The sequence below is a fragment of the Ascaphus truei genome, chromosome 8 (assembly GCF_040206685.1).
Source record: "Ascaphus truei isolate aAscTru1 chromosome 8, aAscTru1.hap1, whole genome shotgun sequence".
Lineage (NCBI taxonomy): Eukaryota > Metazoa > Chordata > Amphibia > Anura > Ascaphidae > Ascaphus > Ascaphus truei.
The window spans coordinates 84,049,037-84,076,365 of record NC_134490.1 but is presented as its reverse complement, the minus strand read 5'-3'; the positions used below and the strand labels follow the sequence as shown (position 1 = coordinate 84,076,365).

The 27,329-nt window shown below is 42.9% G+C and overlaps 1 protein-coding gene across 2 annotated transcripts in view; it reads left to right on the top strand.

Annotated features, from left to right (window-relative positions):
* The window catches only part of FAS (Fas cell surface death receptor), a 78,178-nt gene that overhangs the window by 44,219 nt on the left and 6,630 nt on the right, over positions 1–27,329 (top strand). Inside the window, exons 1-8 of one of the 2 annotated variants that reach the window (XM_075612887.1) lie at positions 2,293–2,767; positions 8,387–8,524; positions 10,763–10,889; positions 11,889–11,944; positions 15,514–15,588; positions 15,684–15,709; positions 18,819–18,875; positions 22,972–22,993. In XM_075612887.1, coding sequence (XP_075469002.1) covers positions 2,665–2,767; positions 8,387–8,524; positions 10,763–10,889; positions 11,889–11,944; positions 15,514–15,588; positions 15,684–15,709; positions 18,819–18,875; positions 22,972–22,993 — 604 coding nt within the window. In that variant the 5' untranslated portion in view covers positions 2,293–2,664. Of the gene's footprint in view, positions 1–2,292; positions 2,768–8,386; positions 8,525–10,762; positions 10,890–11,888; positions 11,945–15,513; positions 15,589–15,683; positions 15,710–18,818; positions 18,876–22,971; positions 22,994–27,329 lie in introns of those variants that run through there. The other variant, XM_075612886.1, reaches the window with a different exon arrangement.

The window sequence follows — 27,329 nt, the reverse complement described above, 5'->3', positions numbered from 1 at the left end:
CCCACACACACAATGCAGCCCCCCCCAATGTACACAAATACACAATCCCCCCCCCCTGCTTCCCCCTGTACACACACCCACACACAGTGGCAGTGTAACAGGGACTTTTCCCTGTTTAGATAAAGTAGCCGCAGAGCTGTGAGAATCCAGCAGAGAGATAGTTAATTGCAGCCACTCAATTAACTAGTCTCCACCTGGACTAATGAGAGCCCTGTAAAAAGCCTTGTGTGAGACACAGGAGAGAGATTTTTCCTTAGTACAGTTACAACTGGGCTGACAGAAGGAGAAGAGAGTCTTGAGAACACTGGAGAGCTGTGTTCTGAGATCAAGACACCCAGACACCCAAAGACCTATATTTTTCCTGGACACAGAGGACCCAGGAACCTACCAGAGACTGACATGGAGGGCCACCTGCTTAAGGTACCTCTTGAGACTTTGGGGTGATAGGCTGGTAATGGGAATATCCCACCCGCCCTGCAGATAGGTACTGGGGAAGTAAGTTAGCCATTACAAAAGGGATAAGGGTTTATTGTTTTGTATATTTTAGTATGTTTTTGCCTTGTTAAAGTAACAGGCGCAATAAAGCCTTATGTTAATTTCACCGTAATCGGTCTCCATTAAATATACTGTACCTCTGCACACATCTCTTACAAGCAGATTTCAAAACCCGCCATCCCTAGGCACTTGCCTGTGTCAGCGGCCTCCTTTCTACTGCCCACCTGCTCCTTTGTAATCCCAGCGTCAAATGACGCCGCAGACGTAACCAACGTGAAGTCGCACGGCGGCGCATTGCCATGGAAATATGATATCATGATGCCATTTGACGTCTGTCACGTTGCCACAGCAACGAGACGCCGTGTTACGTCACGTTGGGGACGTCCACAGCGTCATTTGATGCTGGGATTCCAAAGGAGCAGGAGCACAGTAGAAAGGAGGCGGCTGACACAGGCGAGTACCTTCCCATTAGATCCGATAGGACCGAGAACGCAGCAAAATTATATGGGGCGGAAAATTTCTAATTAAGTAATAATCCCAGAAGAACAGGGCATTAGTGGCCAATAATGCCCTATTCTGAGGGGATTATTACTTAATTATAGGCTAAATGTAGGATTTTCTCATAAATAATAGACACGTTTGCATTATATAGCACAAAGGTTACACAGCACTCAAACGAAGTGAAAGAAAGCAGCAATGTCAAAAAGAGATTTTACTAGGATTTAGCCACAAAATACCAGGGCATGTAGCGTCTACTGTGCTGTTACTCAGAGTAGTGTAAATAGCAAAAGTCAGTTTACAGATGTAGTACAAACATAGAATTGATGTGCAAAATGTGGAATGGGTGAACAAATGGTAAGGGAAGGGAAGGGAATGGAGGAGGAAAAGACAAGGGAAAAGGGGGAGGAACAAGACAAAGATAAGGGGGGCAACGTTTCGGGGCTAAATGCCCCTTCTTCTGGCCCGTTCCTCAAGATCACAGCGATCTTTTGTCATCAATTGTATTTGTAATTTGTCACCAATCAAACATCAATTGTATGTTTGTAGTATATCTGTAAACTGACTTTTTGCTATTTACACTGCGTTGAGTAACAGCACAGAAGACGCTACATGCCCTGGTACTTTGTGGCTATATTCTAGTAAAATCTCTTTTTGACATTTCGGCTCTCTTTCATTATTTCGTTTGAGTGCTGGGTACCCTCTCTTTGTGCTATATATTGTCTTTGAGGAAGGTATAGGGTCCCTCCAGGTTCTCGTGCCCCACAGTCATATTTTATCTTCATTACAATATTAGAGTGCTGTTTAATCTACTGTATATACTTTCTAGACACTTAAATTATTCTATAGATTTTTTTTATTATATAAAATTGTAGAACTAAAACTATTTATGTTTGTGGACGATATTCTAATGTTCCTAATCAACCCAAACAAATTAATTGCAAGCATACTACAAGCGATAGAGATCTTTGGATCATTTGCAGGATTTAAAATTAATGTCTCCAAGACCGATATGTTGTATATAAATGAACCTGAGCACAGGCTAGGGTTGGGAAGCTTCCCTATAATGACCACAAAAAAACAAAACAGATAAGATCCCTAAGATATCTAGGGATACTACTAGAAGTGGACCTCTCTAGACTCTATGAGAACAATTTCAAACCAATAATTAAAAAAAATAGAAGAGGAATTAAAAAGCTCAGTCATTTTAAAGATTCCTGGTAAAATAAGTATTTCTTCAAAATATAAACTTTGGAGAATGCCATAATACACTAAGGGGCTGATTCAATTTAGTATATTCCAAAATGGCAGTTCGGGCTATAACCGTCCGAAAAACTCCCTTTGACTTCAGTGGAAGTTTCAGACTACAATATATTAAATCAGTCGCGAAGGGTCATATTTACTTAGTGGCATAACCCTCCTTGCCTGGCTCCGTGAGGAGGTTACATCAGTGTAGTGGTGCAGAAGGCATCCGCAACAATTTACCTTGTCTCACAAGCTGTCAGTGGTCTGCTGGTCGATGGAAAAGATGGGCGCCAGGAGTTTTGCTAGTGCAACATTGTGGCGGGGGAAGGGAGAACCAGGGTTATAATAAAGGTCAAGCCCACTTGGTTACCCCTGACCCGTGTTTTGGGGTCCTAGAGTGTCAGCTGTTGGGCCCGGGCATTGTGTATGCATTACAGTGACTGTGTGCAAAATATGAGACAATTGCCATTTGTGTTTTACCGTTTCCAGAGGTGCTGGGATGCCCTGCTTCAGCACAGAGCAGGAAAAGGTAAAAATGGGACACAAGGGGTTAATGTATATCCCTACACTCCAGCCAGGTATAAGACGGAGGTAGGTTTGATTAAAATAGGGTTCAGGGGGAAAATCAGATCATGAATGAGGTATGGTTACATGACAGGCAGGGGACAGAATACATTAAAAGATTCACCCTGCTAGTTTATGGCCCACCATTCCGAAGGCCTGGCTTTTAAGGGACCCTGAGGAGATGCCCTCCAGGATGTATACAAAAGTTAAGGGGTAAACAGCTGGCCAGCAACTGGGGGAATTCTTTGACTAGAACCAGAGATTCTGTCACTGAGCAAAGGGGGTTTGGCCAGGTGGTATTATAAGATGGTGCAGGCCATGGGGAAGTTGTTCTCTGCTGTAACATCAAGAAGGAGGGGGTGGAGGTGAAGAGGATTTTTATCACCATCACAGATTTGAACCCCACTCAAGATGCATCAGTCTAAGAGATCCATCTAAGTATTTCATGAGTCCATCAGTTCCATCCTGTGTGATTCACCTGAGATTCAGTCCCATTTGAGAAGTTCCATCTCTGAGTAAATCGTCTACATTTCTCAGAGGATAAGTGACCCGAATTCAACAGCAAGAGGCCACAGGAAGGAAAAGTGACCAGGAATTATTTTGCTGTGTTTTTGCAATTAGGAAAGATTAGTTTTCTTATCCCAGTTTCCAAAGTAAGTATGTCTTTTTACTGTATTTTTGTGTAACATAGTTGTGTGCGTTCATTAGATGAATAAACACAATTTATTTTTATCTCTCTGTTTGCTCAATCAATGATCCCGGTAATTAAAAGTCGTAATAAGCTGGGTCCATCGTGACAAACATCAACCTTTATTTGTGTCGCCACCCTTGGGGACACTGCAATCACAGTACATCATAGCTTGACATGATTGCACATATTTTCATCCATACTCATATCAATGATTATTCAGATCTTCCCTGAGTGCCCACACTTAAAACACATGGGTGATGCATCTTCTTGTCACATTAGTAATACTCATCTGTTGGATCAGGCCCCCCCTTCTTATCCATTTACTTTTAGTCCCTTTCACTGTGTGCCCCCTGCTGTGATCCTAGCCTGGTTTGTGTACCACTAACTGTTCTGTTACTTCTCCAACCCTGCTTTGGAATTGCCACTTCCTCAGAGATACTGAACACTGCGGAGTGTGATGTGATTGTAGGGCTAATCCTCAGACATCCTGGTGGCACTTCTGCTCGGCCCACTGAAGCATCTCTATATTCCCTTTCTTGGGACATGCACTTACTTAATATGGCCATCATAAAGGATCCTAACTGATGGGGCAGCGTCCCTATCTGGAACACAATAAAAGGGGGACCTGACCTTAGCTATACTGGATGTATCTGCAGAAAAATACCTTGCATGGTTTCCCAGAAGGATTATAACTTCTCTAAGTTTTTAGGTTGTCTTTCCTATAAGCACAGATCCACAAAGCTCAGTTAAATCAGGACTCTTAACATGACATTACCTAAAACAAGAAAACACATTACGATCCATGAGGATAACGTGTATCCACAAAGCTAATTATATGCAAGAACAATGTCCACGCTACATCTCATTAGCATAGGCTTAACATCATGTTATTTAGCATTACGTGCCTCTATACTCAAATAACGTGACTTTAAGCATGTTTTAGCGTTACTCCGCTCCAAACCCTGAAGTTGGTTAAATGATGTCTAGCTGTGGTGATACACCCACCCAGAACTTGTACAAGTCCTATTTCACGATCTGGATGTGAGTAACGCCAAGTGCTGGTACAGTATGAAGCAAAAATAAACAGGCGATATACAAATTAAATGGGGATAAATTAGGGGAATCATTGATGAAGAAGGATTTAGGAGTGCTGGTAGACAGCAGGCTTAGTAATAGTGCCCAAAGTCATGCAGAAGATGCAAAGGCAAACAAGATATCATCTTGCATTAAACGGTCAATGGATGGAAGGGAAGTAAACATAATCATGCCCCTTTATAAAGCATTAGTAAGACCACACCTAAATATGGAGTAAAATTTTGGGCACCAATACTAAGAAAATACATTATGGAACTAAAGAGAGTGCAGAGAAATTGCACCGAATGAATAAAGGGGATGGACAATCTAATTTATGAGGAGAGGCTAGCTATATTAGATGTATTGACATTAGAAAAGAGGCGACTAAGATGGGATATGATAACTATATACAAATATATTCGGGGACAGCACAAGGAGCTTTCAAAAGAACTATTCATCACAAGGGCAGTATAAAGGACACGGGTCATCCCTTAAGGTTGGAGGAAAGGAGATTTCACCAGCAACAAAGGAAAGGGTTCTTTACAGTAAGGGCAGTTAAAATGTGGAATTCATTACCCATGGAGACTGTGATGGCAGATACAGTAGATATCTTCAAAAAAAGGTTGGACATCTTTTTAGAAAGGAAAGGTATACAGGGATATACCAAATAAGTAAACATGGGAAGGATGTTGATCCAGGGATTAATCCGATTGCCAATTCTTGGAGTCAGGAAGGAATTTATTTTTCCCTTTATGAGATGTCATTGGATGATATGTCACTGGGGTTTTTTGTTTGCCTTCCTCTGGATCAATAAGTTAGTATAGATATAGGATAAAGTATCTGTTGTTCTAAATTTAGCATAGGTTGAACTTGATGGACGCATGTCTTTTTTCAACCTTATCTACTATGTAACTATGACATAGATAACGTAACGTTACAGTATATCCCTGCGTTAACCTTAACAGACTTTTGTGGATATGCGATATTATGGTACAAAAGTACAAGTGAACTGTCCGCGCTCGAGCCGTCCGAAGAAATTAGGTCCCCCTTGCTGCTGACCATGCATGATCACCTCCTCAAAGCACTCCTAAAGGGGGCTCCAAAGATGGAGTCCCCAAAAACGAAAAACAGAAAGTGCAGAGAGCGCACCGGGGGTTAAAATCAAGGGTGATAATGAGCAGTGCTCTAATCATGAAAATGTATATATTGTGAGTGACTGTGACCTACCAAAATATCACATATCACCTGATAGGTGTAAGAACAAGTATTTATTCATAAAAATAAAAACACGCAATAGTTAAAATTGGGGTCCTAACGGACCACAACACCTCAAAACAGACGGTTCCTACACCGCTGTTTGAATGCTAAAAACAGCCAAAAACACACACAGAAAGACCCTGTGGTCACAAATGCCCTGAGTACTATATACAAGAGAAACCCGCTGTACAAGCTGTCAGAGGGGGGCGGGCACTTACCAAGGAGCACAAGCTGGAGCTGCTCACTGGTGCCGAAGGTCCGGACTGCACCAGTGGCAGAGAACTCAGCACAGCAGGAGCCACCAGGACAAGCGTCCACCCCAGCCAAACAGCAGAACCGTATGGGGACCTCACGTGACCTCATTATTATGATATTATGGTACAGCCATATTTGCATCTTATTATCACTAAGGGACGTTATAATCAACGCAATGCTTTTTACAGGAGAAAACATGACTTAACGCTGTCTTTTTATCCTTTGAAGATACACGAGCTTAAGGTGAGGTTAAGTAAGGTTAACGTCATATTAAGTCATCTTTTGCTCTGGAGACCCCCTGGTTCCAGAGATACAGGGGAAGGTGCCGCCGGAACTCTTCCCTCCAGGGGAAACAAAATGGAGCTTTATATTGCCAGCGTGATGCAGGCCAATAGGCAGGCCTGGAGACATTTAAACCTCCAGGAAGTATCGGTGGCTCCTTCTTTGATAAGTATCTTGGGAAAGAGGGGTTCCCCTCAGCGGAAATTAACGTGGTTTAGGGTTTAGCTTCCAGGACCCCCTGTTCCTATACATATAAAAAAAAGGGGGGGAGCCCAAATGGGACTTGCTCCTTTAAAAGACATTTGTCGATCTGGGCCTAAGAGAGTGGAATACATGTACAGTACTTAATGTTTGTAGGGAAGTCAGCCTCTTGGCACAATGTTTACTGCATCAGTGCCACCTACTGGATCACTTGTGCAATAGCTTAGCAGATAGCTCTGCTGAATACCATGGAATTTGAGCCTTACCCGCGATGGTCTGATGACTAGGAAAAAAGCTCACAGAAAAATTCCTATTAGTAGTCAGGTCGAGAAGGAACAGGTCACATTGAACATTTAGGGGCCTAACTCCAGCTCTGTTCTTAACACCATAAAGCACAAATCCTAACAGTAGCTACTGTAGGTGCCAGTGCTGCTTTAACAAGAGGAAACATTTGAAATATTTTTAAATGTCGGCCTCAATAAAAAAATAATCTAGTGTTTGCTTCTATAAACCTGTTATGTTAAAGCTGCAGACCAAGCAATATCCTACATGTGTTTTTCTTTTTAAAATAAATCAGTTCTGTACTATGAGAAAACACTTGTAGCATTTTTTTAAAACAACTCTGAATGTAATTTGTAATGTATTATAATGTAACAGGCGTTGTTTCTTTCTATAGCAACCATTTACAAAGTCACATCCCCTTCCTCTTCTGAAACAGGCTCTGGCACACCACTTTTTGAGGCCTGCCCTCTCTAGCAGTGCACCAATTGTATCTAGTGACTGCCTGGTCACATGATCTTCCCAACAGAACTTTGCATCTTTGCTCCTCTTCTGCTGTACTGACAGCCATTTAGTGAACCCCCGAGCAGAATCTTCATTGATCGATCACAGGAGAATTGATCGATCTGCAACTTAGCTAATGACTTCTCATTATGTGGATTGTAGTGATGCACATATTAAAAGGGGGGGGGGGGGGACCTGACAGCTTGGACTGCTGCTTTAAAGCAGCAAAACATGTAAAACGTGCAATGTATTTTTCTATTACGGGATTGAAGAAGGGGGTGCTGTTAGCAGCTCCGGCTGGGCTGAGTGGACCCAACAAAATGGCGGCTTAAATTTCTCGCATCATGCGGGCCAGTAGGAAGCTTTGACGTCATCTCGTGCGGCTTCCTATTTGCCCACGTGACGGGGGGCTATAAACTCCACAGACACCGGAATCCTCAGTACTGTATTTCTGGAAGCAGGGGGTCCTCAGAGCTGAAATGAATGCAGTTTAGCTCCGGAGACCCCCGCTTCAATCCTGTAATAAAAAAATTGCTGCTTCAAATGAGCACCCTCATTATTTGTTATAAAAAAGGGAAACTGGTTGTTTAATATCCCTGACTGTACAGTACCTTACGGGTCAGAATTACCTTTTGGGCACCTAACCATATGTGAATGTTACGATTCAGTATGTGGAGTGTAGAAGTTATTTGAAAAGTACAAAATAATGTGTATGCATCATAGAAAAAGCATTGGTCCTTTCTAAATATGGAAAGTTATGAAAACATATATCTGATCATGAGAGTAATAGTGATACATTTTAATGTGCCAACATGATAATGCATCATGTTTAACTTGTTACGTTAGTTTTCCTGATCTCAAACTTTTGAAAACTCTTGTTCTAATTAAACTTATCTGGCTACTAAAACTATTCACTACAATCATGATCATTTGGGATGACTAATAGTCACTGATTTTGATGTTCAGTTTTCATAGATGTTTGGACAGAAGATTAACTTTGTTTATATTGTTGGCAATGGTTTTACCCTCTCGTTTACTCAGGCCAATTTAAGAAATCCGATTGCGAGGCGCCAAAAGGAAAACCAAACTGTGTCAATTGCATGGCAGGTGAGGAGTATATGGACCATCCAAATGGAGTTAGTAAGTGCTTAAAGTGCACAACGTGTGAATCTGGAAAAGGTAGGTTAACAGACCACCTGGGAAGATAACTATTCATTGAGTCTTATCCTGTCACCCACCTTATCTTTACTATATATTTCTGAAAGTGTCCTATGTGTCCGTGTCTGTATGTGTCTCCCTGTTTCCCTCCCAGTGTCCCTAGCGGCAATCTCATTGGACCTTGGGCCAGGCCAATGAGATTGCTCCCTTGGCCCGGCCGCCCCCGCACACCTCTCATTGGCCTGAGGCGGAGTGAAGGAGACACACACACACACACACACACACACACACACACACACACACACACACTAGGGGGGGGGTGTTACATACATTATCGGGGCTCACAGTGTTAGCAGCACATCTCCCGCTCTCTTACCTGCCGGTCCCGGAGGCTCCGCCTCTTCCTCCGCCTCTCCCTGTTTCCCGCGCCTTCAGCCCCCCCCCCCCCCCCCCCCCCGGCGCCGCTACAGTCAGCGGGGGAGCGGAGCGAGCACCCGGGACACAGCGGGGGTGCGGCCACAACACGCTGCCTCCCGCCTCAGATCCACGTGGGAGCTGCCGGATGGGTGAGTGAGCGGCCGGACGGGTGAGTGAGCGGCCGGGTGAGTGAGCGGCCTTCACCTCCCCTCACCCCCCTTCACCTCCCCTCACCCCCCTTCACCTCCCCTCACCCCCTTCACCTCCCCTCACCCCCCTTTACCTCCCCTCACTCCACTTCCCCTCCCTTCCACATCTCCTCCACCTCCCCTCCACTTCCCCCCCCTCCACCTCCCCCCCTTCACCTCCCCTCCACCCCCCCTCCGACCTCCCCTCCGCCCCCCCTTCACCTCCCCTCCACCCCCCCTTCACCTCCCCTCCACCCCCCCTTCACCTCCCCTCCACCCCTTCACCTCCCCTCCGCCCCCCATTCACCTCCCCTCACCATCCCCCACCACCCCCCCTCACCACCCATCCTCCTCACCTCCCCTCCAACCTCCCCTCTGCCTCCCCTTCACCTCCCTTCACCACCACCCCACCACCACCCCTCCGACCTCACCTCCCCTCCTTCAACGCCTTTCGTCCGCCCTCCCGCCTCTGCCTTTCGCCCACCCGCACTTCTGCCTTTCACCCGCCCACCGCTCACACCCCTGCGCCACACAGCCGCCGCACGCACTCAACAGACACCCGCCACACTCGACACACACCCGCCGCCTCTCACCCACCCCACACACTCGACACACACCTGCCGCATGCTGCCCCTACTCAACAATATCACTGACCAGCTGTCACCCGCACTCGCCACACACCCGCTGCCTCACACCCTAGCAGGACCCCAACCCACAGCCAGCACTCACTACCCACCTGCCGCCTCACACACGCTCACACCCTAGCAGGACACACGCCTCACATTTTCACATCACTTATGTCACCAAAATATACATTGTACTGTGGTGTGTTTACAATAAACCATTTTTATACAACATCGTATTACATTTTCTTCCATCTTTCTTTTCAACATTATTATCCAACCTTTATAACAAATAGTCACCTATTGTTTCACGATTTATAAATAATACTACCTATTACGCATTTACATCCCGGGCAACGCCGGGTATATCAGCTAGTTAAATAACTATGTACAGACTTAGTGACATGACACCCCCTTTATATTTATAGATATTGCATTCATTTACATTAATTACATCAGTGATATTCAGATAAAAATCAACACATTATAGAGAATTAGTATACCTGTCCTCTGGTTGTAATTACTTGTAAGTTCTGGCTACGCCTATTCATCCAGAATTGAAGGACTGAATATTAATTATAGCTACAACTCTAAAAGGTTATCATATTAACAATGGGAAGACAGTATCTGAAACACACATCTGTCTTTTCAACCTCTCCACACAGATCTGCATGTCTATTGTATATGATTATTTTTTTTAAATGTCGCCAGGACTGTACCTTTTATAGAGAGTAAATGTTTGGCTTAATACAGGGGGCACCAGGGACCAAATTCACTGTGCTTGAGAAGTTAGGAGGTAGCGAGTAGCACTACAGTCACTCCTAGTGACAACATAACAAGACCAGATATACAGTTAACTTAGAATATCACAAAGTTTCCATATGATTTAATGACCGTGATGGCACAGAATATCGTGTACCATGTCACACCAGAGGGAACAAATAAACTTACGTTCTAGAATGCCTCTTTTCTTCACTGACAGAATACTTTAAAACCATTACATTTACAACGTGAATCTCTGTGAATTTCAGGTGAGGAACAATCGTCCCGTTGCCTGGCTACTCAAGATACAAAATGCAAATGCATGGAAAACTATTATTGTAATGAAACTACAGCGGAGTCTTCTGATCACTGCAGGCATTGTGAGCAATGTGCTGTGTAAGTAGGCGCGCGTTCATTTCTAACCTCACATGTGTTTTGAATAAACTGGGCGAGAAAAGCAAAACTATAAATATTTGCCCTCAAATTCAGTACAGTACATTGTTAAAGTTGACAATTGGAAATACAGTCCCCGGCGCAATAAGGGGTTAAAGATACTGATATACCAGTCCCAATGTCCGTGGAAATGTCAATAAAATGTCCAAAAATTCAGGAGGTGCAGATCCTGGAGTATCTTCTCCCAACAATAATTCTCCTATGATGTGAGAGAGAGAAAACAGGCCTTTGCGCTGCAGACAAACGCAGCAGAAACTTTCTCTGCAAAATTTCAAATGCCTATTTACAGCATGCTCTGGTTAAGATTGTAAACCCCAGAATTCGATTGTGAATCCCCCTGTCTCGCACTCCCCACCCCCCATCACCATCGTGTCTCTTCCTTCCCCCCCCATCTCTCTCCCCCCATTTCCCTGTCACAGTATTGTTTTATCACTTCCTCCTATTTATGAATCCCCAAACATTTTCTGTTCATTTCTGTTTGTGAGTAAAAGTTTTCAGACATTCAAGGAGGCCCCAATCTTGCATAAAGAAGGGGATGAGTTTAACTGTCCGTCAGCGCACACTGAGTCCCACGCAGCCCAGGACAGAACTCCAATAAATATATCACTGCCATTAGTTGACTTCAGGCGTATGCATGATTCCACCGTTATTGTATTTATGTACGGTGGTGCAAACTTGTTCCATACCTCACAAGTGACTCCAGATAAACAGTGTGAGAATGATCCAGTCCTGTTTGTTTTCCGTTCTGTTAGGAACTTCAGCTTTAAAGAGTAATGTCTGAGGAAAGACTGGCATGGATCATTGCCATACTTGGGTATGTCCTTCCATAGCCCCTAAATGATGTATTTAAACAAAGGCAACAAGCAGAAATGAAAACGAGAAACAAGGAAATGCTATTATTGCTATAATGCATGTTTTTATGAGATTTATATTTCGTTCTAGATGTCCTCATGGCGTTGCTGAGAAGTGCACAAGTATAAAAGACACTGTATGTCAAGGTAATAATATTTAATTTGCGTGTATGATGTAAAGGGTCTCAAACAGCGTCAGAGATGGGTTGTGACATGCAAGGAAATACATTATGACTTACTTCAGGCATTGTAATTCTGATTTAATTTATTAGAAAATACATTATTCAATAATTATATATATATATATATATACTATATATATATATATATATATATATATATATAATATATATATACAGTTCTGTACTGAAAAAAGTGCAAGGTCCATAGTGTAATAAACTATAGAGAAACCCCCGCTACTGCTTGCAATAGTGAATTAATAATGATGGGTGTAGATGCTGATGGGGCAATATAAGAATGATAAACAATGGAGGAAAGAACCCCAGTAGAGCACTCATACACTGTGTTGAGATGATGGTGTAAATTTAAAACTAAACTTTATTAGAAACATAGTAAAACAATGGGGATTAAAATAGGATTAAACTCTGTATCACTATGCTTAATTACCTAAGGGATATGATAGTCCCCAGGTAGGTAGCCATTATTGAAGTGTTGCTTGAGTACACTAGCCCCCAGCTACCTTAATTAGGGAAAAAAACACAAGAAACACAGCGCACAACGCTCATAGTGCATTAAAAATTATATTAACACAAACAATTGTTAGAGTAGGTAATGTGCGTACATCAAAGTGATATTAGACAGGCATGTTAGGGAATTATGTTACCCATACACCACGTGGAAGCCGGATTGGATGTCGTCACAGGTATTGGAAACTGCTTCGTGATAACCTTGTTCCTGTTGGGTAGGTAGGAGTCTTTCAAAGTCCCCGCTCGCATATATACAGAGTCCAGCCCATCTGTAGCTCACAGGAGAATGGCTGCTTCAGACAGAGCTCCACGCCGGTTGGATTCCTCTGGCTGTCCTCCGTTCAGGCACTTCCGGGTTGGTGACGTCACTAGTACTCGCGTCGCAAGTAGTAAGGCAGAACACTGACAAAAGTGTGTCAGTGTTCTGCCTTACTACTGTGTCCCAACACTGTGAGCTGATCCGGCAACCGGCAGGAGGTGTGCGACGCGAGTACTAGTGACCTACTCTAACAATTGTTTGTGTTAATATAATTTTTAATGCACTATGAGCGTTGTGCGCTGTGTTTCTTGTGTTTTTATCTGTAAGTTCTAGGGGGTGCTCTGGGCCATCCCTGCAACCGCAGCTGCAGACGCTCCAATTTGTCTAGCGTTGGCTTAAGGTCACGTATTTACTCCATTTAATATATCACTAATCACTTCACGTTTCTTGAATTGTTTTAATTAGTTGCGCACTGATCTTTCACCTTCTTCACTTAATTAGGGAAGCCTGGGGGAGAGCTAAATTGAGGGATTATAAGTACTATTCTTATATGGAATGCCAATTATGTACTTGTAGTGCATTGGTGCAATAGTATTGAAATGACACTGCTAATGGTGGGTTGATTGCACAGCCTGTAGTTAGCAATAGAGTGTCATTTAAATATTGATAAGATAATGCACCTATGTTGCCTTAGGGCTAAATGAACAGTGTAAATTACTGCCCCAAGGATACACAACAGCTATAGTTCTAGGTCATATTGTTAAGACCTCAACTCTAGCTGAAATTGCACAGTATAGTTATAAAAAGTGTGCTGCACTTGTAACACCTGTTGCTAACTGCAGTAGGTGATAGATTAAATAGAGCACCGTATAGACAAATGGTGGCAGTTACTATATAATCTGCCCCAGACCTGAAGGGTGTACTATTTAACCATATAAGATTGTGAACTGACTTAATCAGTAGATTTGAAATAAACAATCTCTGATATAGAGCACCATGTGTATACTGATTGCTATACCTGGAAATCCCTGTATGGGAGTTACTGTGCAGAGTAGTTGGTGTATAATTGTAAAAACAATTCAGCTCAGCAAGTGTAGAACAAGAACAGTACCTTAACAGCCCTGATTAGAGCTACTCTGCTGTAACAGTGAATGGTAGTGAGCAACATGATGATGATTAGGGTGAGGAGATGATGATGATGGTAGTGGTGGTGGCGTGAGAGGAGGATGATGGAGGGTGAGAGGATGAGGGAGTTTGCGTTCTGAGGGCCGTTCTATAGTGTGTGCACTTGCTGCGCCGTGCACGCCAGTTATAGTTGGCTGAGGTTAGTCAGCCTTTCTATAATGGTGCCGCGCATGCGCACGGCAGTGAACGTGTAACCAGCCGACGGGGGAAGATGAGGAAAAGAAAGATTTTGCGCTGCTACCGCCGCTGAAATGTGTGTGTTTGTGTGTATGTACGCATGTACAATGTTAATAAATAATTTATTAAAGTATTTATTTATTTCAAACGTATTTATAACACACACATATACATACACACACACACACACATACTGTACACACATTATCTCACTCGCTCACAGCATACACACAAAAAGCATGTGTCACGTGCACGCGCGTTTGCACAGGCACGCGCGCACACACTATAGAACGGGCCTGGGAATTTATAAACTTGTTTTCAAATGCGCAACATAATACCTCAATTTTTACATGGTGTGGCTATTTTCACTTCTAATTCGCCACACCTGTGGCTACATAGAAAAGTAGGTTGCCCACCCCTGCTCTAGGTCATAACCACCAGCGCTATAAATACTCCCAAGCCCTCATGGGATCTCCCCTCCACACTGGCCATGATTACGCACTACTAGCGAAACGTGCACATCGGCAGAACTCCTCAGTTAGGTGCAGGCACTGAGCCCTCTGACACAGACGCTGCTATCCATGCTTAATGACAGAGCAGGCAGCACTGAGACAGCTCCTGCACAGTTTACACTCCTGTATTACCCGATGGTCTAAGGGAGCCTCCTTTTCTAGGGATTAAATATATATCTATACTGACAAGCTATACAGCAGCTGTAGAGTATACTTACCTGTGCTGTTGCTCACTACCATTCACTGTTACTGCAGAGTAGCTCTAATCAGGGTTTTTACAATTATACACCAACTATTCTGCACAGTAACTCCCATACATGGATTTCCAGGTATAGCAATCAGTATACACATGGTGCTCTATATCAGAGATTATGTTTATTTCAATCTACTGATTAAGTCAGTTCACAATTTTATATGGTTAAATACTATGGTTAAATAGTACACCATTCAGGTCTGGGGCAGATTATATAGTAACTGCCACCATTTGTCTATACGGTGCTCTATTTAATCTATCACCTACTGCAGTTAGCAGTAAATGAACCAGCAGCTAATCTTCATTTGCAGAGACTGAACAAACTTTTGAGATCTGGTCTAACACAGCTGCAGGGATCGATCCATTGACGGCCGGAAGTTGATCCGACTGTTTGGATTCACCTTGTCGATCCCCCTCCACTGCATGAGCTGGGTGTCCTGTGTTTTAGAGTTGTTACTCACAGAGTTGAACTATTTACCCTTTACTGTGCACCACACCTGCAAGTGCTGAGGTTTTTTTTCTCTTCAGTGTGTACCTCCATAAACTTACAGAAGACCTGTGCAAATACTTATAGTCGTTTGACTGTTCTGTAGTGGATTAATGCACAATTATCTCATTTACAGGCTACAGAAACAGATGGGGGTTAATAGCAATACCAGCATTTTTTATAGCAGTCGTAATATGCTCAATAATGTATTGTAAGTATCACATACTTTTTCAAACTTGCTAAGTTTTCAGTCAAATTAAACAGTAACAATAATAATATTGTTCACTTCTGCAAATTGTTTTTCAGGTACCTCCCAAAGCAATAGAAGAACAGTGAGTACATGTGTAACTTGTATAAAGATGCATGTACTGTACAGGCATGACAAATCATTGTGTAAAATATGTGATGATTTTGTAAGAAAAAAAAGGTGTCAAATGCTAAACTAAACAAAAAAGTATTTTATATCTAAATTACAATAAACAATGGAATTTTAAATACATTAATGTCCACCTTTAAAACCCACCTTAAAGAATGATATGAGTAGCTCCGTGGCTAATACTATACACCTGATACATAAAGCTTGACCCCCTGCAGACGCACTTACCAGAACACCATCTTACTGTCTCTGTACTTTCTTACTACCTACCAATTAGACAGTAAGCTCTTCGGAGCAGGGACTCCTTTTCCTAAATGTTACTTTTATGCCTAAAGCACTTATTCCCTATGATCTGTTGTTTGTATTATTTGTTACTAGCTGATATACCCGGCGTTGCCCGGGAGTAAATTTTCCCGCTCCCCCTCTTTCTCCGCTCCCCTCCTCCGTTCCCAGCTCCATTCCTCCCCCCATTCCCCCCTCCCCCGTTAAGCTCCGTTCCCCCCCGGGACACCTCACATCACTGTCCCCCCCTGCACCGGACAGCACTCTCTGCCCCTCCACCCCACATGACTCCCCCCCTGCACCCCACATCACTCTCCCCCGTGCACCACCCATCACTCTCCCCCCCTGCACCCCACATCACTCTCCCCCCCCTGCAGCCCTCCTCACTCTCACCCCCTGCAGCCCACATCACCCCCCCCCTGCAACCCACATCACACCCCCCCCTGCAGCACTCATCACTGTCCCCCTTCCTGCAGCACTCATCACTCTCCCCCGGGGGGGGGGTGGGTGGAGGTGAGGAGCTGCGGGTGGGTGTTCAGGCGGCAGGGTGTTCAGGTGAGGAGCGGCGATGGTGGGGCGGGTGGTGCGTGTCGGCGGCGGGGCGTTGAGGTGAGGAGCGGTTGTTAAGGTGAGGTGGCGGCGGGCGTTGAGGTCAGGTGGCGGGCGGGTTGTGAGGCGGTGGGGCGTTGTGGTGATGAGCTGCGGGTGGGTGCTGGGTGTCAGGCGGCAGGGCCGGTAGAGGTGAGGAGCGGCGGATGGAGTGTGTGAGCGGCGGGTGGGATGGATGGTACCTGGCGGTCCCGCTACGGTGGGTTTGCACTGGGTTTAGGGAGTTCGCGGCATGGCGTGAGGGCAGAGGGGCAGGCGGTGTGAGGAGGCAGAGGGTGAGGGTGTGTGTAGCCCTGTTGTTTGTGACATCACCCCACCCCACAGGCCAATCAGAGCGTGAGCCACCAGCAACCAATCAGCAACAACCCACAGACAAACAAGATTTCAGTTTTATATATATAGATTTATATGATTGTCACGAGTATTGCGGCTGTGAAGCGCTATGTACATTAATGGCACTATATAAATAAAGACATACATACATAAAAAGCATGCATCAACTCCCAGTTAGTATTCCAGTAACATTCCTAATAATTCCACTATCACAATATGCAGTGGTATTTTCATAGGAAATAAGCCGTGGGGTGTTAGCACTGGGAACTAGACATGGTTTTCCCATTTCACAATAACTGCAGGCACTCACAAATATATTATACAGTAGTTAGCATTTTGGTAATGCTAACTTTGGTCGACCAAAACAGTAAGTATTTTGTGAGTGGCTGAAATAATTGTACCACGTCCTCACCATCATTTTTTGGTGTTCCAAGTCTCTTCTGAAGTGGATAACAAAAATAAAGATTGGGATTTTTTTTATTCTAGACCACTTCAACTCTCTCTCCCCCCCCCCCCCCCCACAAAAGAAAGCACTTCCACTGGTGTTTTAGTACTAAAACAAATGTGTTTTGCTTTTGCTAGAACTCAATTGGTTTTGATTTTGAAAAAGTACTGGAAAAAAACCCTACAAATAAGGGGCATTTAAAAGAAAAATTATGCGTAGTTGACGAACATTAAAAATTTCACAAACGTTCTTCAATTCTTTTGTCCATACTCAAAAGTTTGCACAGTTTATTAAAAAAAATAATAATAAATAATTGAAGTCCTACAGTTACAACATACAAACGGCTGGCCTCTTTGACCATGAAAGTTTTAATCTTGCTAAATAATGACTTCTTAACCAAATTATTAATGACCTAATTCAAGGCATTATAAAGCTAACTAATAACTTCCTGTCCTTAAAAATGTCCCATCTCTAAATATTCCATGAGGAACTGTACATAATACCGCGCTCCTCCCTATAGAAGTTTGCTGCAGGTAAAAAGATAGACCTTAACATATAGAAAAACAAAAAGAACGATTCCTGCGCTCCTGCCAATTAAGATAAAATAAAATAATAATCTCATGAGAAAGGGTAATTTGATTAAACCCTTTGGCCAAAGCATTTATAAGCCTGCATGCCACGACAAGGCATAACCGTATGCAGGTACCTACACAAAATATATGTAATAGTTGTCCCATGGACTGGTGAAAAAATGTGTGAAAGCCCTGAAGGGGTTAAATAAACATAAGTTTATGTGAGTAGTGCAATTAAAATCTGGCTGAAGCCAGTATCGTAGTTACCTTACTGTAGAGGCAAACTGGGTGCACAAATTTCCTGGTGTGAATATAATAAAACTTATACATATTTCTCTCAGTCAGCCTTATACATTCACCTACTCTTCAATAGAGGGTGATGTCCAGACTGACCCTGGGGTGTATTATACCTGCACTAATTGGAAAATTGGTAGGGGCTCAGTAACTGCTATGTAAAGCAGATGAGCCAATAAACCTACCCCTGATTGACTACTTTCAAACTCAAATGAAAACATCTCTGAGATGTTCTTAACAATTTAATTGCATGAACCAACTCTTGTCCTGATATTACAAAGTGTTGCTACACCCACCAACTTTTTCTTGGTTCTGTTTTACAGTATATTTGACCCCATTAGCCTTGTGAGTGGTCATACCAAACAAATTGTACACGTAGAGCCAGGACAGATGTGAATCCTGTGACAACCTTACCATGTCTATGTTGATGGCTTGTTTAAACCACATGTCTAATTTCACATATACATCTTATTTTGTGTTTATTTTTAACTATATTTCTCTCTTCTTTTTACATTGCCCATCCTATTAAGATTCCGTCAGAAAACAGGAATGACGTATCTCCCCTTGTTTTGCCTGGACTACAGTATGTAAGTTAGGTTTCTGCCCTACATTACAGTATACATATACTGGTCTCTTCAATCTCTCCCACACTTCCCCATCCACCTGTACAGTATGAACAATCATCGCAATGTACCCCTGCTCTCTTGTAAAGTGACAGGGCCGTTCTTGTTCATAATCAATGTGACCTTTCTCCCAAAGTAAATAAAACAAATACTTGTATGTACAGTATATATATATATATATATATATATATATATATATATATATATATATATATAGCAACTGTAAATATTCCTATATATTCATTTGCATGTCTTAGACAGGTCTGCAACCCTGTCTTCCACCATTATCACCCAGAAAACAGCACTTCCACTGCAGCAAGGGATTCTGGGAAATGACATGCAAATGAGCACACAGTGCCACTTTTTATCTCATGCTCACATTACATGAGCAACCCTAAGGCCTCGGTCCCGCTGCGCTCGTTGGCGCGGGCGGCCATGTCGCGAGTTCCCCACCAGCAGAACACAATTTCCCCGGAAGAAGTCGCACGCAAGCGACGAAACATGTAACATGTCGGGTCTCTGCCGAACAATTGATTAAAGTCTTTTACACAGCAGATAAGAGTATAGCTCTATGTTTCACTGGTCTACTATCTATGTTAGAATACCAGCCTCCAGCCCTTCGTATGAAATCCACAACTTGATACACCCAGTTAAAGAGGTGTTAGCCTTGCAGTTAGCAAGGCTGTTCTACAAGAACATACACTCCCTTTTATTTATTCTCCCTTTTATTTGCCCCTTTGCAGCCTCCATGTACCCCTAGAAGGCCATATTAGCATCTGGGATTTCAATATACCGTGGGATAGTCCCACCTCCTGCTATTTTGGGTGTCTGCTGAGATCATTGACTTCATTAAACACGTTGGAGTACCCTGAAGTGGAGCCTTTTTGGCTGCCACAGGAGCATAACTATAAGTGTACTTCCAATACACCACTAGTTCTCCTGATAAACAGCAGAAATATGTGCTAAAATGATGCAGACACAGTAGGATCCATAAACCCACATAGCATTGCGCACGATACACCCGCGCCATCTTTATATACCCCCTGATACATAAATATCTATATACGGGGTCCAGGGGACAAAAAAGAAGGGGCGCGAGTCTTGACAAGGCAACTGGTGCCTAAGGCGGCATAAAACAGCTAATCTCATAACTAATCATGAGATTTTGAGAATAAGGGCAGATACACACGCACTGAAGCGAAAGCAGATACCGTAGAACTAACCATCTAGACTCTAGGTCAAACCTATAGTGCTACTAGGCATCCAATAGGAACACACGGGGAACCACCACCACAGTGGATGTTAACTCCACCACTGCTGGAATACATTAACCGGCACTAATATACAGCACCCACCTACCATCAGTACGTACCTGTGTCTATATGGAAGGGATACTTACCCAGCCAGCCACACTGAACGGCTAAGCACGTAAACAAACTGTTGCTAGAGGAACGGTGGACGACAACTGTGGTCCCAGTTGTGAGACCACACAAAACGATTGGAGCATAGATACACAACAGTGATTAACTAGACACTGGGTGCAATACATCTCAGCACCACCAGGTGTCACCTCTGTTTGAGAGACACAAATCTCAAGACATATACTGGTATACTTCAGATATATGTTAAATACTTAAGACAGTGTATCAACACCATTTATACTAAATATCCTCATCTGCTGAATGGGCCCAAAGTAGCTTCTTTGGACCCATTGTTGTGACATTAGTGTCTTTTAACATAGTAAATATTAACTCGTATACATTTGCTATTTTTATTGCACCATCACGTATGTTGATAATGGTGAAAGACAGGGTTGCAGACCTGTCTAAGACATGCAAATGACTATACAGGAATATTTACATTTGCTTTATGCTTTACTGTGGAGGGTTTTAGTCACTTTTTTTTACCCACCATAACCTTAATAGTCGTGGTGATTACCTACTCTTATCTCATTTGAGCAAATGTCAGCAAGCCAACCTCACACTGATGATACCCATCAAGGTTGAAACATGTCTGTGAGTGGGTTAACTGACTTTGCATCTCCCAAGTCCTTACTTAAAAGCTGTGTTTAAAGCAGCATGCATTGACTAAGGGTTGCTCATGTAATGTGAGCATGAGATAAAAAGTGGCACTGTGTGCTTATTTGCATGTCATTTCGCAGAATCCCTTGCTGCGGTGGAACTGCTGTTTGCTGGGTGATAATGGTGAAAGACAGGGTTGCAGACCTGTCTAAGACATGCAAATGAATATACAGGAATATTTACAGTTGCTTTATGCTTTACTGTGGAGGGTTTTAGTCACTTTTTTTACCCACCATAACCTTAATAGTCATATATATATATATATATATATATATATATATATATATATATATATATATATATATATATATATATATATATATATATATATATATATATATATATAACATAAAAAAAGGAAAAAGTAGGGTCAAAAAGGTGCACTCAAACACTGTATAATGAAAAATAGAAAGAAATTGACTTTATTAGCAAAAAGTATAAAAAACACATAAAACAGACCCACACAGATCATATAACAAATCGCTATGTGACACAGCGTAGAAACACCAAAGAAGTACAATAGGTCTGGTAAGAACCAAACCAAGGTAACAATGTATTATTGCAAATATACCATAACAAAACCAGGGGAAAAATTGTTTTTCCCCCAGTAGTGTGACTAAGATCGGCCGATCCAATGCAATAAATAATAATAATTAATTTGAATGGTAAATAGGTCCAGACCACAGAAAAAATATATAATAATTATACATAAACCTCTTAATAATGGTGAGAGATGGTGACACATAGCTGAAAATGAATAAAAATTAGACCCTATAATGTGCTGCAAGTCAGCTCTGAATAATGATGCACCTATGGAATAAGCAGCAGGAGAGAAAAGTCCAAATAGTGCACTAATAGCACTCATGTAAAATCCCCAGAGATGTAGAGCTCAAAGGTAATGAGCAAAAATGCAATGAGAATAGCCCAGTGACATAGAGCACTTCAGATAGATAGTGTACAGGGCACTGAGGAAGTCCTGTGATTAAGACCAGCGTCTCACAGTAAGGCAGCAGGAAAGTCTCATGTTATGGCATCAGCGACATCACAGAGGAGGATCTCAAGCATTCTGGTGTTGCACACCGGTCACAGGGTGATGGGGGTGCTGTCACAGCTGCTGCCTTACTGTGAGATTATTTCTTGTCCTGGAGCCTGACTTTGGGGGTTAATAGCGGGGGCGCACTTCCTGCACCACAACATGTTATTTTCCTCACTAGCACAATGTAATGGGCCGTGGTATAATAAGCACCGGACTCTTCCCTTTATATGCTGTTTTTAACAGCTTTTAGTTAGTTGGCGCTAGAATTAAGCACTTTAAATCGTTAATTATGATGTGCTCGGCAAGACCGCACAAGAGGCATTAGCGTGGGGACCGGGGGGGGTGCAGCGGGGACCTGGGGATGGGGTGCAGCGGGGACCGGGGGGGAGGGGTGCAGTGGGGACCGGGGGGTGCAGCGGGGATCTGGAGATGGGGGTGCAGCGGGGACTGGGGGGGAGGGGTGCAGTGGGGAACGGGGGGTGCAGCGGGGATCTGGGGATGAGGGTGCAGCGGGGACCTGGGGGGAGGGATGCATTGGTGACTGGGGGGTGCAGCGGGGACCTGGGGTGGGGGGTGCAGCGGGGACCGAGGGTGCAGGTGAGATTCTGCCCAGCTCCTATTGCGCACAGTCCCCCGCCCCAATTTCAGCAGCCAATCAATGAAAACGTCTGGACATTGCCTGGCTGCTGAAACTGGCGTCACGCTGCTGCAGCCGGGAATCACACTTTTGAAAGACTCGAGCTACAGCAGCGACGACGCCGTGCTTCACAGCCAATGGTAGTTTCAACAATGAACACTACCATTGGCCGCCAGGGTCGATGACGAATGCGTGCGTGCCCACGAAAGCGCGCACTTGTCGTGTAGCGCTGTGTGTGCTCCAGCCCCTGGGGATATTGTTGAACTGGTCTTTAACCATGTTTTAATTGTTTTTTTTTTCTTTCAGAATGTTTCGCCTGGTCTTGAAGGTAATATACACACACACACACACACACACACACACACACACGCACGCACGCACGCACGCACGCGCACACACACACACACACACACACACACTTATCTATCTACTTATATATATCTTCTATCTAAAGCAATATGTTTATTATAAGCAAGATTTGGCAGTGTCCAAGCTGATCTTTTGTACCCAAAACTGTTATTATTCTCTACAACTACTTCCAAACCTCTTATAAATGCTGTAAATGTGTATTGTGACAACTTTATAGCACAATATAGATTTTTTATATGCCATTTTAATAGTAACCTTCTTTCCTTTAGAAATAAATATTCTTATTTATGATCAGTGTCAATATGCTGAACAGTTATTTGCAGAAATCTATTGATCAAGTTTATCAGTTGAAGAGACACGATATACTGTATTAGTCGGTGTGCTTGGACAGCTACAGTGCCATGTGTAGAGGATCCAGTTGAGAGCTGGCACTAAAAGTAGCCATTTACAGTAATTAGGAAAACTGCCATTGACTTGGCACTTTAAACCGTATTCAACAAGGCGCTAAGAGGTTGGACAAGCTAGAACTTCCTACTGTTAAAGAAATGATTCAGCAAGAGACTGAGTCATCTAAATAGAAACCAGCTGTGACTACTAGCCTCCGCTAGTCGCTGTCCCTTCACATGCGGTTTTGCGTGATTTAGTGCCCTGGAATTCTCTAAAAGCAGAATTGTGGTGTTTTTGCAAAAAAATTAATCCTTCTAGGACTAACCTCTATTTACATGAAAATGAGCAAACAGTTACGAAAATTGTCCATTCACCAGAAATCCGCCACACGTCACCAAGTAATCGGGAGAATAATGCCGAATTATTTTATCTTTAAATGTATTGAGGAATTTGAGATTTTCATAAAGTTGTTTGGGGATTTACTGTATTCAGGGCTTCTATACCAGTAAATACATAATGTAGCTTTAGCCAAATTAGTCTTGGTATACTCCGTAATGACAGAGTTCCCTGTGCCGGTGGTTCAATAGTATTATTAGAACAGAACATTTAACTGAAGTGTAAACTAATGGTGCACATACTGTTGTAGATTTACAAATTAATCTATTGGTTTACAAATTGTGGTTAAGGAATTGGCTGGGGACTGTGCTCATTTGCATGTCATTTCCCAGAATCCCTGACTGCAGTGGAAACAATCCTAAGAGATAGTGGCAAAAGGCCAGGTTGCAGACCTGTATGAGACCAAAGAAGAACTGTCTTGCGCTTCGGTAGTCAGTAGGTGCACCAAAGTGTCAGCATCATCATGCAGGGATATGAAATGAGGGTGCAATCTGTGGCCACTAATTTGACCGGAGTAGGAGGGAAATTAAGCCCTTACCTAAGATGAAACTCCGGTCTGGGTCCTGCTCTCCTCTGCTCCTCTGATCCCGCGTGCAACCTTCATTGAAGATGCATGGAAAGGAAAGATTCCGGCGCAACTGCGCATGACAAAAGTCCAAGCTACTTCCGGATGAATACGAAAAACATTATTGGCACATAACACACAAGGCTACACCACGATCGGTGTAGCCTTGTGTGTTATGTGCCAATAAAGTTTTTCGTATTCATCCGGAAGTAGCTTGGACTTTTGTCATGCGCAGTTGCGCCGGAATCTTTCCTTTCCATGCAGACCTGTATGAGATGAAATGGACCCACAAGTGGTATTTTTATTTGCTGGGAACTTTAGAACTCCACTCCGTTACTTACTTTAAGGGGTATCGTCTTGCCACTTCCAACACTGTTAACATTTTTCTAATCTGGTGCTTTGTTCAGGAAATATAAGCGTTTTAAATTTTAAGTGGAGCTCTCCACCAGAACCCAGCACAGTCTAAAGGCTTCTATTAACACCTCAGAAGATAGAGTTTAAGAAAATCATATTGTTTAACACGAGAAAATTGAAAAAAGAAGGGGGGAAGGATTTTGGCTACTTTCAGCAGCCTAGGTTACAATAGTCATAGGGGCCTATTCACTAAACTTCGATAATTGCACTTTTCAAGCGATATTGCATGTGTAGCTATTTACAAAGCTTCGATAACATGGAAAAAATCACTGGAAAACGACTTGTTCACGAGCGTTAGCCCTCTTGCTGTTACAAGCCGTTCAATAGCTCAAAAAATGCCCAAACTCGCATTTTTTGCCAGTAACTGCTATTCGCAAAGCCCCGAGATGCCCATCGCGGGTTAAATACTTGCAGTGCTTTCTCGCTACCTAAAGGATGGCGAGATCGGAATCGTGGTTTGCATCAGATGAAGTTTATTCTATTTTTACTGCATAAGTTTGAAGCCGGGGACCCCCGTATTCAATCCTAGGTAATAAAAATAAAATTACATCCAGCTTCACTACCTTAGTGGCTAACCACTAAGGTAGTGAAGGGGTTGAATAACAGGAACTACTTTAGTAGAGGGGGTATGCGAAGCTTGTAGTTGCCCCAGGATTGGTGTTTAGGTCTCCCGGGAGGGTTGCAGTAGGAGTTAACCCCTTTGTTACAACCGCTAAGGTAATGAAGGGGTTAACATCTCCCGCAAGGCCTAAACACACACCCTGGACCAACTACCCTCTTAACTGACCCCGTCTACCATCAACACCACACAGAAATGGGTAAATGTGCTATTTGCCAAAGATGGCTAATAGCGATTTTGCCCATTCAAATAATGATTACAGTGCAATACAATAAAATACGTTACAATAATATATACGTTGCTATAAAACAAAACTCTAGCCATTTATTACATTGATTGTCACTGTGGTAATCTATGCCCTCAATGGGTCACAGATAGCCATATTGGAAAGCAATTGCGACCCCCCAAGAAGCACTGCAACGGGCAAAATCCCTATTATCCAGATCCGGATAATAGCGCATTTGCCCATTAAAAATAAAACATTAGCCAGCATATAGTGAATGAAAGTTGTACTTACCCCTGCCAAGATGAAGGCCGCGCGTCTTCCTCCACGTCCTCTGCATCTTCCGTGGCCAGCAACATTAAAATAAAAAAACTAACTACTGGCCACTAACCCCTTAATCAACTTAGTGGTTTGTAACCGCTATGGTAATTAAGCAGTTAATCCCCCGCTAACCACCCTCCCCGGGGAACCATCTCCACCCCCCCCATCTACCCACTGATTGTCACTGTGGTAAACTATGCCCACAATACAGACATGGATTGTCACAATCACAATGAATGGGCAACCTAAAAATGAAAAAGAATCACAAAATAAAATACATGACATTTAAATAAATAAAAACATTTTTCCAATAAACCAATTGATTGTCTCACGTGGCACGGGAGATTTAAACACAGCGGAGATACTGGCTCCCCATATCGGGGCCTGTAACTCGGGAAGCAAGGTGTCCCCGAGGCTGAAATGAATGCGGTTCAGCTCTGGAGACTCCTTGCTTCAATACTATGTTATTAAAAGTAACATTAAAACTGCGCGATCGCTTGTAAAAGCTGTGCAGGGAGATGCAGCGCTCTCTGTGCAGCTCTTTCAGACTGCTTTAGCGACATTTCGCTCGTTAAGCCAATACAAACTCGTGCAGTATGGCATTTTTTTAAACTAAAAGCTAAAAAAATTGCGATTTTTCTTAGTGAATACCGTTTTTACAAACATTTCATAGCGTGCGGTAGGAACATGCAAACCCGATCGGTAATGCAATTAACTTATTGAAGTTCAGTGAATAGGCCCCTAGGCCTTTGTGAAAGCAGCAATCTGTGCTGTTCAAGGTTTTAAAACAAGTCGATTTGAATTACCTGGACACTGACCTGATCCGTAGGCCTCAGGAACATATTGCCGTTTTTTTTTATCACTGTACAACAAAACTTGTCTAGTTAATACAATATGGGAGATGATCGCTATATTTGATGGAGTAATTACATTGCAATCATTTATTAAAGGTGAAAATAGTAATGCATGTATTTTTGCTCTGTGTAACTTATAAATAAACAATTTGTTAGATTTAAGGGGTTTACTTCATCATTGTGTTAATTTATCATTACAAATATATTTGTTAAGTAGACTTACACAAAAATCTCTCAATTAGGTTCATGTTAGCATTTTTGTAACTAATTTCTGATCAATGCCCATTACTGTATGTTGAAATGTGTGTGTGTATATATATATATATATATATATACACAGCTGAACCCAGTTATAACGCAGTCCTTGCAGTCCACAACCCCGAGACCACGTTATAACCGGGATCGCGTTAAAATTTCACTTGGCATTAGATAGGGTGACCAGATTTTCAAAATGAAAAACCGGACACATTAAAAAATTATTTATAAAACAAATTACATCACGTGACGCCCCCTGTT